At 32.8% G+C, this 13,431-nt stretch overlaps 1 protein-coding gene across 2 annotated transcripts in view; it reads left to right on the forward strand.

The window, feature by feature from the left end:
- Positions 1-1,707: 1,707 nt before the first annotated feature.
- The window catches only part of Aldh (Aldehyde dehydrogenase), a 42,028-nt gene continuing 30,304 nt past the window's right edge, over positions 1,708-13,431 (forward strand). For both annotated transcript variants that reach the window (XM_089094437.1, XM_089094438.1), the window contains exons 1-2: positions 1,708-1,842; positions 12,691-12,795. In XM_089094437.1, the coding sequence (XP_088950563.1) occupies positions 1,747-1,842; positions 12,691-12,795 (201 nt within the window). In that variant the 5' untranslated portion in view covers positions 1,708-1,746. The remainder of the gene's footprint in view (positions 1,843-12,690; positions 12,796-13,431) is intronic.

Genomic DNA, 13,431 nt, shown 5'->3' on the forward strand with positions numbered 1-13,431 from the left:
GATTTTGTTTCTTCTGAAAAAAAAAAAGAAATTCCATATTTTGAAAATTGGAGCTTGAAGCCTCTATGGTGAGGTTCTCTGATATGATGTATCTAATAAACATATTTTCAATAAGATCGCTTGCTTTTTGCGGTGTGTTTCCCCTTTTTTCAAAGATCTTACAAATTTTCTCAGATTTTTGGTTTTGGGTGGGTAACAGTAAACTGAAATAATTTTATATATTTAGAGGCAGCATAAAAAGCCAATACTGCCAGTATAGCAATTGTCATGAGAATTCCGTTTTTAATTTTGGTGAATATTCGTCCAAGTCACTTTTTACTTCCAGTTTTTTTTTATCACAAACTATTTGATAAGATTCTCCTGTGATGAAATTTTTTTTAACCTTTTCATTTTATTTTGTTGAATAGGAGCCTAAAAAAAAAAAGGGTTAATTTGGCAGCTGAATAGTAAGTTTAAATTTTGTTTTTCTTTCACTATTCTATTTTTTTTTAATGTCTGAATATATAAGGGATTTAAGTGCGAGGGAGGGTGAAGTGTTCTGTTGTGAAAGAGGTACATTTTACATGGCCGTTATAAAATCAAAACGTGGTATCTTTGCATGCAGGAGGATTTTTTGAGTATCACTACTCCTTCTACAAACTATTCTAAGGCGTAGGAAATTGCATAAAGACAAGTCTACATCTACTATAATCAACAGAAGCAATAAATCATTCTGCAATTTTGGTTTGAGTTTGATTTTGTTATAAGATTAAATGCATAATAATTAAATATATTATTGGTTAAATAAATTGATTCCTTTGCCAGGAATCCTTGTCGTTTAAAATTTACTATATTTTGATCCCTTTGCCAGGAATCCTTGTCGTTTAAAATTTACTGTATTTTGTTTCATTTTGTATGCAATTTAATTGCTTTTTTTATTTGAAAGTTTTTCCTAAAAGTATATAAAAATAAACTTATTGCTACGAAAAAAATTTACTGAAATATATTCCCTGTCACCTAACCACCACTGATATTTTGGCGTTTGACCCCCCCCCCCTGGAAAATTTTCTGCCGCTGCCCTTGAAAAGAACGGCCCAATTTTCTGTCATCTAAGTACTGTTCGTTTTTCAAGAGGGGACAGGAAGGGGGGGGGGGTAATCTCCCGCGTATTATTTTAGACCATGAACGTCAATTATCTATTTTAGAAGTTCTATTTTCTTTCATTTTGACTTTGTTCGAATAAAAAAGATGTTTGGTGGCACAAAAGGGTAAAGAACGCCACTTGGTTGTGGCACGATTTCTTCTTAAATTATTTTTATATTAATTAAAAATGCGCTATGTATGACAATTTAATATCAAATGAGCTCTCTCCCAACATTCTAAGATCACTGGTTTGGTAAGTATATCCCTGAGAAAAAATGGTTTTTATGCAGAAAGTGATTTTACTTGTTATTCAAGACCGGGAACTGTAATTCTCTCATGTGGGGTTTCAACCATGGTAATTCCATTTGCGTAAGTTTCATTATGGGTTGAAACCATTTTTTAGAGGTTTCAGGCTTTCTTTTGAAACCACCCCCCCCCCCAAAAAAAATGTTCTCGCAATGAACTTTTACTACCCTCACAATAAACATGAACTAACAAATAGAAATAGTCATATTGCTACCTGTGAAATAAGAAATAGGTTGACTTAAATTCTTTGTTCGTATTGATATAGATTCTTGCCTTTTTTCTAGTTCCATATTTCTATGAAACTGAGCGGAACCAAAAATGAAGATTAAACTTAATTCAAGTTTAATAAGTTTCTGTAGGCACATTGGGTCTATTCCGAAGCCTATTGTCAAACCAGAAATCAAATACACTGGTGTAAGTTTACAATGACATTGTAATACCTTATGACTAACCTATAGAGAGCAGCCTAGGCTATGTTCAGCAAGCCAGAAGTGGCAGTTAAGGTGACTGATAGCACAGAAATCAGACAAGAAAAAAAAATATACCCCTGACATAATTTCCCATTTATTTATGTTTCTCCAAGTATAATAACCCCTGTAATCACAATTGTATCTCAGCCCCCATCCCTGATAGGGCCAAATAGGATATAAGTGTAACCCATAACCTAGGGTAGGCTACAACACCAGTTATGTGATTGTATGAACCTAGTATACTGTTGCCAAATAGGAATTGAAATAAAGATAAAATTCTAGGTTAAGGGCCTGAGTTATAAGGCTTTATAGATATGTAGCCTATTCTTAGATTTGTGAAAATACAAATTTGATAGCCTATGCTTTAAAACTCTAATGAGATAACAGGAATTGTTTTTAAAAAATAGAAGCCAAGGAAAAAAAGGGGTAAAGTTCTACCAAATCATATTATTGAGTTAGGAATAAAGTGAATATACCATTTGATGCCTTTTTTTATGCTGATTACAAATATAATAATCATTTCTATCAGAAATGAATTTCAGCCCCCCTATATATGCCAATTCAGGGTAAATATTGACGAAGACCACACTGCCTTTCCATATCAAACAAACACAACTTAAAAACAATAGGGAAATTTTTTCTAAGACAGTGCAATTTAAATTGGTGAATATTTCGGCCCTATGTCCAAGGGCTGTCTTCAGCAAAACATTAAAGAAATGTAAGTTTGTTTTTATATATATTTTTTCTTTAATGTTGTGCTGAAGACAGCCCTTGGACATAGGGCCAAAATATTCACTGATTTAAATTGCACTGTCTTGGAAAAAATTTCCCTATTGTTTTTAAGTTGTGTTTGTCCAATTCAGGGTTAGGTTAGGTTGTAGAAATATATAGGCTACCCTGAATTGGCATAGCCTATATAGGGGGGCTGAAATTCATTTCCAATAGAAATGACAACTATATTTGTAATCAGCATAAAAAAAGGCATTGAGTGGTATATTCACTTTATGTGTAAGTCAATAATATGATTTGGTAGAACTTTACCATAAGAGGTATCAGACTACAGTTATGCCCAATCAAAGGGAAGCACAATAAAATTCTGAAAACAACTTTAAAAAAATACTAAAATATTTGCTTGTATTATTCCTAAAAGCACTCCACTGTACTTTACCTTCACTCCCCTAATGTACCTGCAAGTATATAGTCCTAATTATATTTTTCCCCTGCATCTTCTTAATTTTGTTGACAATAATGTCTTCTTTGCCATTAAATCTATTTGAACAAAAGATAATGTAATCAATAAACAGAAAAATACATGGGAAATATATATTTGGTCATTAGGGGGTTTGGTGATGGTGGTAAAGTGAAGTGGTTTTAGGAATAATATAGGTAAGTAAATGGATTTTCTAAAAGTTGTTTTTGTAAATGTATAGTATTTCCTTTTGATTAGATATAAATATAGACTAGTGCAAAAAAAAGAATTAAAATTCAAGATGAAGGTAAAAAATTTTAGTCTCAATCTAGGTAGGCATAGACCTGTCTTGTATGTTATCTTCTAAACCTAAGAAAAGAGTAAAAAATAGTAGCTTGGCAATAGCTTTCCAGGGTATGTTTTGAGCCGTGTATAGATTTCTGAGAGTTTTATTCATACATCTCAACTACTTTCAAAAATAGCAAGAAGCCCCTAAACTAGGACAAAGCTATGCATTAGGCCTAATATGGCTATATTTAAAATTAATCTACATTAAAGGACTTAAACTATTAATTAAGTTGAATTATGCCTGCCTAAAAGAGCTTCTTTTTTAGTAAGGGCAGTTATCCTACTTTACTATATCTACCAAATCAATAATAAATAAGTAAAATGATGTATTGTTGTGAGCCTTTAAGTATTGGTTGCATATATAGAAGCCCTAATTCCCCCATCCTTATAGATTTCCTCCTAGCTTTAACTAATTCAATAGCAGTGAATACCAAGATGTACAGGAGTGTGATTTAGGTTGGTGATTTTAATCTTGTGTTAGTTCAATGGATAGATGGTTGTGGTCACTCCACAAGTGACTCTGTTATGTCTTTTCTTGAATGTCTAAAAAAACATTCTTTGTAACAGACTATAAATTTCCCAACTAGATACAGAGATAGCCAAGTGCCTTCATTGCTTGATCTTGTTCTAGTTGTTGTGAAGTGTAATTCTATGGTATTTTGGGGTTGTAGTTGTAGATGCCTTTATTCTCCCTTTATAGGGGAGATAAACTCTGGCCCTAAGGTAATTAAACTTTGGTAACTTAAGGTAATTAAACAACTAATGAGGCGTACCGACTGGGTATGTTTGAGAAGCTAAAAGTAGATCATAGAAAGGTTGTCTAAAATACAATACTTTTATTCATTTAACCTATAATATAATCGGATATATTCTGTCTACTGGGACTGGCTGTCCCAAGTAGACCACAAGTCTCAAAAACAACAATAATATATAAATAGATACTTAGACACTTACCATGATAAGACAAGGTTCCAAGGTATTTCTAAAAACAACAAACCAGAGGTCAGTCCGGCATAAAGTTAGTATATGATTTTTCCTTCCAATAAAATGTATCTTTTATACATTTTTATCAACCACACCTTCCCGCGTAATCACTAGGAAGTGGTAATTTCTCAATTTCCCGTTAAACAGAACTTAGCAGGATATGTTCCTTATCTTAATAAAAAGTGGTATTTCAAACTTCATATTTATGTCTTATATATTTTTACTAAATTAATAATTAACTAAATTAGAAAGCTTTACCACAATACTCCCCATTTAAAGAAGAATTTTCCCAATTCTCAATATTTTATTTTTAAAACAGCTTAATTTCGTTTATAGTTATTTTGCTGCCATCTTTGGGTCATTATGTGCATCTGCCCTCAATGGGTTTCCTTAGGGTCATGTTTCTGGTCAAATATAGGCCATGTTTTTTTCTGTCGAAGGATTTCAATTTGAAATTCATCCTTGTTTCTCTTTTTCTCTGTCTCTAGGACTGACAATTACACTTTTTTTTACCCTGTTCATATGTATCTTCTGTTGCACTTGACCCCAAGCAGCTTAAACATAATATTATGTGGTTTTGCTTAAATTAGATTTATATTAGAAAAGTTTTATGAATTTTTTGAGTTTAAATTTAATTTATCTGTGTGATGTGGTTGATATACTGTTTATTTTTTTTTGTTTTAGAAATGCCTTGGTTAAATTACATATAACATTATTGACTTTTAAATTTTCACATATATTTTTTTTACATATTTTAATAACATAAGCTATTTGGCTATGAAGCACACTTTCTAGGCCTAAATTAAGTTCTGTTTTTATCTCACTTTCTGACGAACTTGTAGTAAAGTCTGTATTACTGCTATAGTTTCCAAAATTTCAGTTGATTGAGTATGCTATGATAGTATCAGGAAATAATTGAACTGGTTTGAAATTTGTTACTTCCCAAAAATGTGTCAATATATAATTGAAGGAAAAATGGATCCATAAAAGTACTACCAAGAATTTTATTTCCAAAAAAAAATAGCTAATGCTGTATCTAAAATAAATATCCATACTAGTATACACATAAAGCATATATCTTTAAGTACATAGCAGAATGAAGCACTCAATTTTCGTGTATATCAATGCATTTGAAAGTTAATTACTTTAATTACTTTCTCCACTTTTTTTTAATCACTCCAAAAATAATCAAAACACGCTTAAATCAAAACATTATGTTCCTTGCTGGATTATTCTTTCAAACTTAATACTAAACAGATTATTTCACATAAAAAAATTTTTAATACTTTGACTCGAGGTCAAACATTTACATAAACATTAAATTACTAGTTAAAACTTAAAGTTGATAAAAACATAGTATATATATATATATATATAAGCATTGTGTAATAACTTACACAATTATGTTAAGTAACAAAAATACTTTAAAGCATCAATCATCTTTTTTTTCTGTTTTTTTTTAACGTCGATTTTTTGCAAAGCAACTTAAAAAGTGGTATAACTCTTTTTTTTTCCGTAAACACTCGAGTTGCGAATTTATTTACATTAGTAACAAGTATTATTGCTGACACAGTAATAAAATCTCTTCAATATTAATCATAGATTTCTCTTTTACTTTCATATTCATGAAATCATAGTGCCAATCGAATTGTCTGCGTTTGTAGATAAGTTTTTTTTTTTTTTAATAATTAGTTTCTTTGCAATAGATTATGGTTTTTGCAGACAGAATTAATCCCATGATCACGATAGCAGTTATGAAATATCCCCAAGTTGAGGCTAATAAGCCTTTATAATAGATGGTTCTTTCTATTTCCATCTAGGAAAGTCTTTTTTTCCGTGGAGCGATTTATTGTTCATTTCTTAGTAACCCGAGTTTGCAAATGTAATTACAGTTCTATGCCCTATGATGCGCAAAAAAATCACGCTACGTCTATGCGCTATGTGCTACGTGTGCTCAAGGGTTGTCAAAACCCTGAGACAAGTTTTTTTTTGCATAATACTAGGTTTAACAGTAGTCATTCACATATGCACGGTTTATCCTTTTCTAAAAAAAGAATATACATCTTTTTTTTCCAAAATTATATTCAACAACAACTAAATTTGTAGCTTGAGAATCAGTTTTGAAAAAGTTTGAGATGTAATTTTCTGACTTTTTTACCTTCTTATTGTGCCCTCACCTCAGTAATATCTATTTGGTCCTTGATCACCATAAAAAGCATGTGGTAGGTTGAACAGCAGTTTTGCTTGTGATTCTGTTGAATCTAATAGGTTTATTATGAACACGAAACACAACAATATATTATGTATATCTACACTCTTTATTTGTAGCTACAATCTTCCCGTAGGCTCTTCCCTTTAGTAAAAAGGTGGTTCTTTTCCAAGGAACATATTCTTATCTCCATATTTTTTTTTTTACGTACGGTAGTTTTTTTAAGAAATATAAGCAAACATAACTGTTTTCGCTTTAGCTTCCCAACTTTAAGTGGTCTTGTCTTAAATTTCGACTTCAACTTGTGTCTTTTTGTCACCCAATTTCTTTTACTTCACTTCCATCTGGCTATATTTTTAACTTGAACCCTTTTTTTCTTTTTTTTTTATTATTTACTTCAATGAAGCCTAAGGGTTTTTTCAAGTCTTTTTCAGTACTACAGTCCTTTTCTAAACCTATATTTATGTGTTTCCTGTTTTATTCATTAGATCTTTCAAGAAAAAATGTTCCTTATGTTTGCTTTATGTTCCCAACGTTCCTCCATGTTTTAAGGGGTGGAGAGTTGTCTATTATCACAACCTGTGTTGTTTTTTTTGGTTCTCCGTCAAAAAGTATTTATTTAGTGTTCTAAACGCACTGTATTTTCCAGTTGATCTTTAGAGCATTTTTAGTTAGGTTTTGCGCGAAATAATTACCTTAATCATGACAGGATTTATTTCAATTTATCAGCCTTGGAAACAGGCAAATGGAAGCTACATTTTTTTTGATAAGCGAACATATAAACAATACATGTTCCGAACAATTTGCGCACAAACTGCTATTAATGTGTACTCTTCTTGTAAATTACTGTATTGAATTATAAGCTTGTTTTTTTATTTAAGGTCTCTCCGTTCTAAGAATTTTTATTTTAAACAATAATATTTAATATTGAAATGCGATTCTGGCGATTATCTGTTTTTAATTTTTTTTTCAAGATATAATATTTATATCTCTATTTCTATCTTAATTATTACGTCTGTAAAATTCTAAAATATTTGTCAGATTTCATGAAGGAACTAATCTCTTTAAAGCAGAAGTACTCTTCTGATAACGACTAATTGGACAAAATGAGAAGCCTTCTGTTTATTTTGAATTGTTCGTTTCCGTGTCAATGTGATAGTTTATAATTTTGTGCTTAAATAAGTGAATTTTTTTCACACTAAGTTCCCGACTTGTGAGGATGGCTGCGGGAATTTGGGGTAGAGTATCCTTTAATCTCTGCCCTGTTCGCAGCTTTCTTGATATGTTGGTGAAATTATCCGGTTTGTGTCAACTTCTGTCTAAAGATTAGTGAAGTTTTTTTTTTGGATAATTTTATATCTTTAAGGATGTAATGACTTTTCGTCCTTTTTTGTAAGTTTTTTAATAGCTTTTTTTTCCACCTTTTTTTCTATTTTTTATTTTAGAATACACTGTACTGATTTATAATTAGACTAGACTTCAGGATGGTTCGTCATTGTGTAACCGTATGAGTGGACCAGAATTATCAATATTAGATATCTAAAAGGACGCATTTCCTTCTCAGTATGTCTTACTATGGCTTATATTCTATGTAAACAAGCATAACAGTTTTCATACACTGGTAGCTTCACATCTACATGGCTCAAATGCAGCCATGGTTTAAAATAAAAATTTGAACTTTCTTTGGATGCATTTTGTGCGGCTAATTCAGAATTTGAACTTTTTCTAACACCATTATTCAGATGAAGGTCCTCTGTGTAGGTAAAGGAGGCCCTTTTAAGACCTATCCCCATGCCTTCATTATCTGTGATTAACGGTTTCTTTCACCGAATTTCTCGCCTTATGCAGAGTTCCCGTCATAGCTGGGTAACAATTCTTTTTTTTGCTTCCTTTGGCGACATTAGCTAAGCTTCCACATTTGCTTTCTTACTTATAAGGTTACTTTTCTCGTTTTTTTTCCATCCCTTTCCTCAAAACTTTAATTATATATTTATATCTATCTTTATCTTCCCTTTGGTTGTGATGCTGTACAGCTAACCTAGTATTTGGATTAGCTTTATCAAAGGTAATTCTAATGCTTACTGTGTCATAAAATGCCATACTTTTTCGAAGCGTCTCTACTCCTAAAAACATTTGGAAGTGACAGCTTCTAGCCTATAATTGTTTGGACCACAGTTTGTGTGCTTCCTTTGCTAAATTGTAGCAGTATTATCCTTGGACAATAAGTTTATAGCCTCTACCTGTAGTAAGGCTGACTGGGGACCCTATTTGCTACTATTATGTCTAAAATTCTTCTATTTCTACCAACGTTTCATCGGTCCAGCTAGATTTTGTTTTTCTTTACGTATTATCTTTTATTTTATTCTTTCAATTCACGGTACAAATACTTTATTATTTGGTATACGGCACTACTACACTGCAGTTATTACTAACACTAAAAAACTACTAATTATACACTTGCTTCTACTTGCTAAAAACTAAATACTGTATTTTTTTTTTTTTCTATTTTACAATCCTTGATTGAGCCTTTTCTCCATTTTATCTATTGTACCCAAATCTTTGAGGGGAAACAAATCTATTTCTAATAGCCAAAGTTCGAGCAAAGCTGCTCGAAGTTTTGCTAATTCGAGTGCCGCTAAAAGCGAAGTACATTTACTTTCCCCCTCTAATATGGTCATTTCGATTTTTTTTTTGTATTTTGCAACCTTATTTAGTCTCCTCGACCCAGTTTTTCCAATGGCCACCAGTTGTTGTGAAGTGTATTTTATATGGTAATTGGGGGTTGTAGTCGTAGATGCCTTTATTCTCCCTTTATAGGAGAGATAAACTCTGGCCCTAAGGTAATTAAACTTTGGTAGCGTGCCTTAGGCTATGACCGAACTAATGAGGCGTACCGACAGGGTATGTTCGAGAAGCGAAAGGTAGATCGTAGAAAAGTAGTCTAAAATACTATATTTTTATTCATTTAACATATAATATAATCGGATATATTCTGTCTACTGGGACTGGCTGTCCCAAGCAGACCACAAGTCTCAAAAAAACAACAATAATATATAAATAGATACTTAGACACTTACAATGATAAGACAAGGTTCCAAAGTATTTCTAAAAACAACGGACCAGAGGTCAGTCTGGCATAAAGTTAGTATAAGATTTTTCCTTCTGATAAAATGTATCTTTTATACATTTTTATCTACCACACCTTCCCACGTAATCGCTAGGAAGTGGTAATTTCTCAATTTCCCGTTAAACAGAACTTAGCCGGATATGTTCCTTATCTTAATAAAAAGTGGTATTTCAAACTTCATATTTACATCTTATATATTTTTACTAAATTAATAATTAATTAAATTAGAAAGCTTTACCACATAGTTAGTGACCATCAGTCAGTCCTGAGCATAGCATCTTTACCACTATCTGGTGCAAATGACCATATTATCAAAAGCTGTAGGTTTAGACTATACCCTAAAAGATTGTTATTTAGAAAACATGAGTATACTGATTATAGTCTAATCCAAAGGGAACTAGCAGAATGCAACATGTCCTTCATTGATGCAATGAGTTTAGATGATTCATGGCATGCCATTAAGATTTTATTGCTTGATGTTATCAATAGACATTCATCCGGAAAATGGATACACAAACCCAAAACCCTCCCATTTATGTCAAAGGAATTAAAAATGGCCTGGAACAAGAAAAGAAAGTTTTGGTGGTTGCATTCACAGAATGTGAATGATGCATATAAACAAGCACAACCAGGTGAGAGATATCTCTAGAAAGATTTCTGAGCATTACAAGGAGGCAATAGCTGCAGCAGCTAAATCAAATCCTACAAAATTTTGGAATTATGCCTCAGATAAAAAGCCTTGAAGACATTCAGTTACACAGCTGGCACATAATGGCTGTAGAATTGATGATCCCCAAGCAATAGCAAATTCCCTTAGTGATCAATTTGCCTCTATCTTCACACCTGTTGACAGTGCTCTACTCCCAGATCCCCCCAAATATGACATCATAATTGTAATGCTACCTATGGCATACAAGGTTAACTCTTTACTATCAATAGAGTTAACCTTGAAAATATCTTAAAAATCTGAACCCAAATAAATCAGTTGGACCAGATGGCATTTCCCCATGACTTCTCAACAAAGCTGTAAAGAAACTGTCTTCCTTTATTCAGCTTTTCCAGAAGTCTTGGGATTTAAAGTGTATACCTATAGAGACAAGGCAGTTAACTACAGACCAATCAGCATCACCTCTGCTGCAGGAAATATACTCAAAAGCATAGTCAACTCTGCATTCATTCAACATCTGACTCAAAATAAGCTGTTGTCCCCATGCCAGCATGGTTGCAGTTCTGCTAGATCAGTTTAGACCAACCTTTTTGATGCATATGAATATGTCACCAAACTTAAGACAAGGGTTTCCCAGTGGACATGAATTTGCTAGACTTTGCTAAAGCACTTGATAAGCTGTGCCACAGGTGACTGCATTTTAAGCTTGAAGCTATTGGTATTAATACAGAAACTATTGACCTGGTGATACTTTTCCTTAGTAATGGAAAACAAGCAGTTAAAGTATTTTGGGATAGTGGACAATAATTTCTCTCTGATGTTGTGGAAGTGAGAAGTGGAATACCTCAAGACCCTGTCTTGGGCCCAACTTTATTTAATATTTTCATTAATGATGCACCTTGTAACATCAAAAATAAAATAAGTCTTTATGCATGTGATTCAAAGGTAATTCAGTTGAAAGTTCAGGAAAAATAGAAACCATTCAAGCAGACTTGTACTCATTTACTTTCTGGGCAGAGCTCCCATTACATTTATCTGCTAAGCCAACCAGAGGCTGATGCAGTACTTCATGTTGCCCTTGCAACACATATCTAGTTTCTATCGAACTTATTTTGACATCTTTCACTAACTAATATCTTCTTGTTTGAAGTTTTAAATTGCATTTTTTTTTCCATAGAAAAACTTAATTTTTTTAAAGATTTAATTACGGTATTCTAAAATTCCAGAAATCAGCTAGGACAAAGGAAGACCCCCTTAAATACGAAGGGATCCAAACTTCTTAGATGAGGAACTCCCTCTCATTCATCCCAACGTATGTTTAGTCTTAGTCATGGGGTGAAGATTGTGTCACTAGTTTTGTAAGGTGATCTCAAAACTTCAAACACTTAACACACAGGGCCCTTCAGACCAATCTTTGGGGTGAATTTGCTCCCCTTCATTGTCCCTCCTGTATTTAGGCATGCTCCCAATTATTTCTTTTACCTTCAAGTTTGTGTACTTAAGTTTTTCCTCTTTGTTCTATTACTATTAAAGAAAATAAGATGAAGAAAAAAGACAAACTGATTATTAGCCAGGTACTACACCATGGATGAAGTTCCGTAGATCCTTTCAGGTGATATTCTGGTGGCTTAATACAGGTGGTCTATAGGATATTGTTTTGTGGGCATGGTCAAAGTATTTGGTAAGTGGTGGCAAATTTGCCTAATTTACTGCTTGAAATTAAACATAAGAATAGAAAATTTGGCAATTTTCTTAAGTATTTAGGCCTATTCTTTCTAGTGTTCCTGCTAAATCAACTGTAAACAGAAAGTCGTTTTCTAGTTTCTTATTTATATGAATTTATTCTTGTTTTCAGTTTTCTTGACGGCTAAAGGTCCTATATGCCCCACTGCACTACAATACATAAGATATACATAGATCCCAGACTTTGGAAGGGGCAGGAAGATTTGTCCTGGGGATAGAGGACTAAAGCAGAAAAAAGAAAACATTTTGCTACAATTTTTAAGAGGGGACCATTTGGAGCAAGTTGGTAGGCGGGGGGGTGTTTTTGCTGGTATATGAACCTTCCAACTTAATTTTTTGAGATTTGATTTTTGTCAGATTTGATGTGTTCGATTTTTTGTAAAGAAAGCAATCACTTTGCAATCAAATTTCTTGATATGGTAACTAATTCTAAATGGGATTCAATTTGTTGTTCAGCTTGGGCCATGACAGTTCTTTCTTGTTTAATGCATGATTTTTCTTTGATCTTGCACCTTTTAATTCCAGGTTTTTATCAACAATGAATGGCACAAGTCTGTATCTGAAAAAACTTTTCAAACTATCAACCCTACTACTGGTGAAGCTATTTGTGAAGTTGAGGAAGGTGATAAGGTAAGTTTTGCTAGATCTACCTAAGATCAACGAGTGACCATTTTTTACTGAAGATTTGTAGTAAATGTCATTTATTATTTTTTTTTCATTGGCTGAAACTCCTTTTTCATTGAGTTTAAGATGGGTTTCTATGGTTAGTATTGAAAGAGCTTTCACCCCACATGCCATTTGACAATTTAGGAAAGATTTTTGGTAAATTTTTAGCATATATATTTCCTGGAGTAGTAGCCAGTCGAATGGAGTTTTAACGACGTTGATGCCTCTATTCTAGATAGCACATTGCCTGACATATCCCATAAGGGAGGCTAAAGCATATACTTGTATAAAGCTAATGTAGTTACTATTTTAAAGGAATCGGAAGCAACTGAAGGGATCTTTTAAGACCAGAGCCATGACACCCTTAGAGCTCATTAGTAAATGTGAGAGTAGCAGTCATGGAAGGAGGATGTGCTTGCTCTATATTGTAGTCTAAACTGATAGAATAGAGCATTCTGATAGAAGGCTTTTGTACCGCATGAATTACTCCATTTGATAAGTAATATATTTGAAAGCCTCCAAAGTAAAGAACTATCAGGTATAACACTCGAAGGAAAGACTGATCGGAAATCAAGATATTGACAGAATGATTTGTAACAG

The sequence above is a fragment of the Artemia sp. Qi Xiang Cuo genome, chromosome 9 (genome assembly GCF_049724085.1).
Source record: "Artemia sp. Qi Xiang Cuo chromosome 9, ASM4972408v1, whole genome shotgun sequence".
Classification (NCBI taxonomy): Eukaryota; Metazoa; Arthropoda; class Branchiopoda; order Anostraca; family Artemiidae; genus Artemia; species Artemia sp. Qi Xiang Cuo.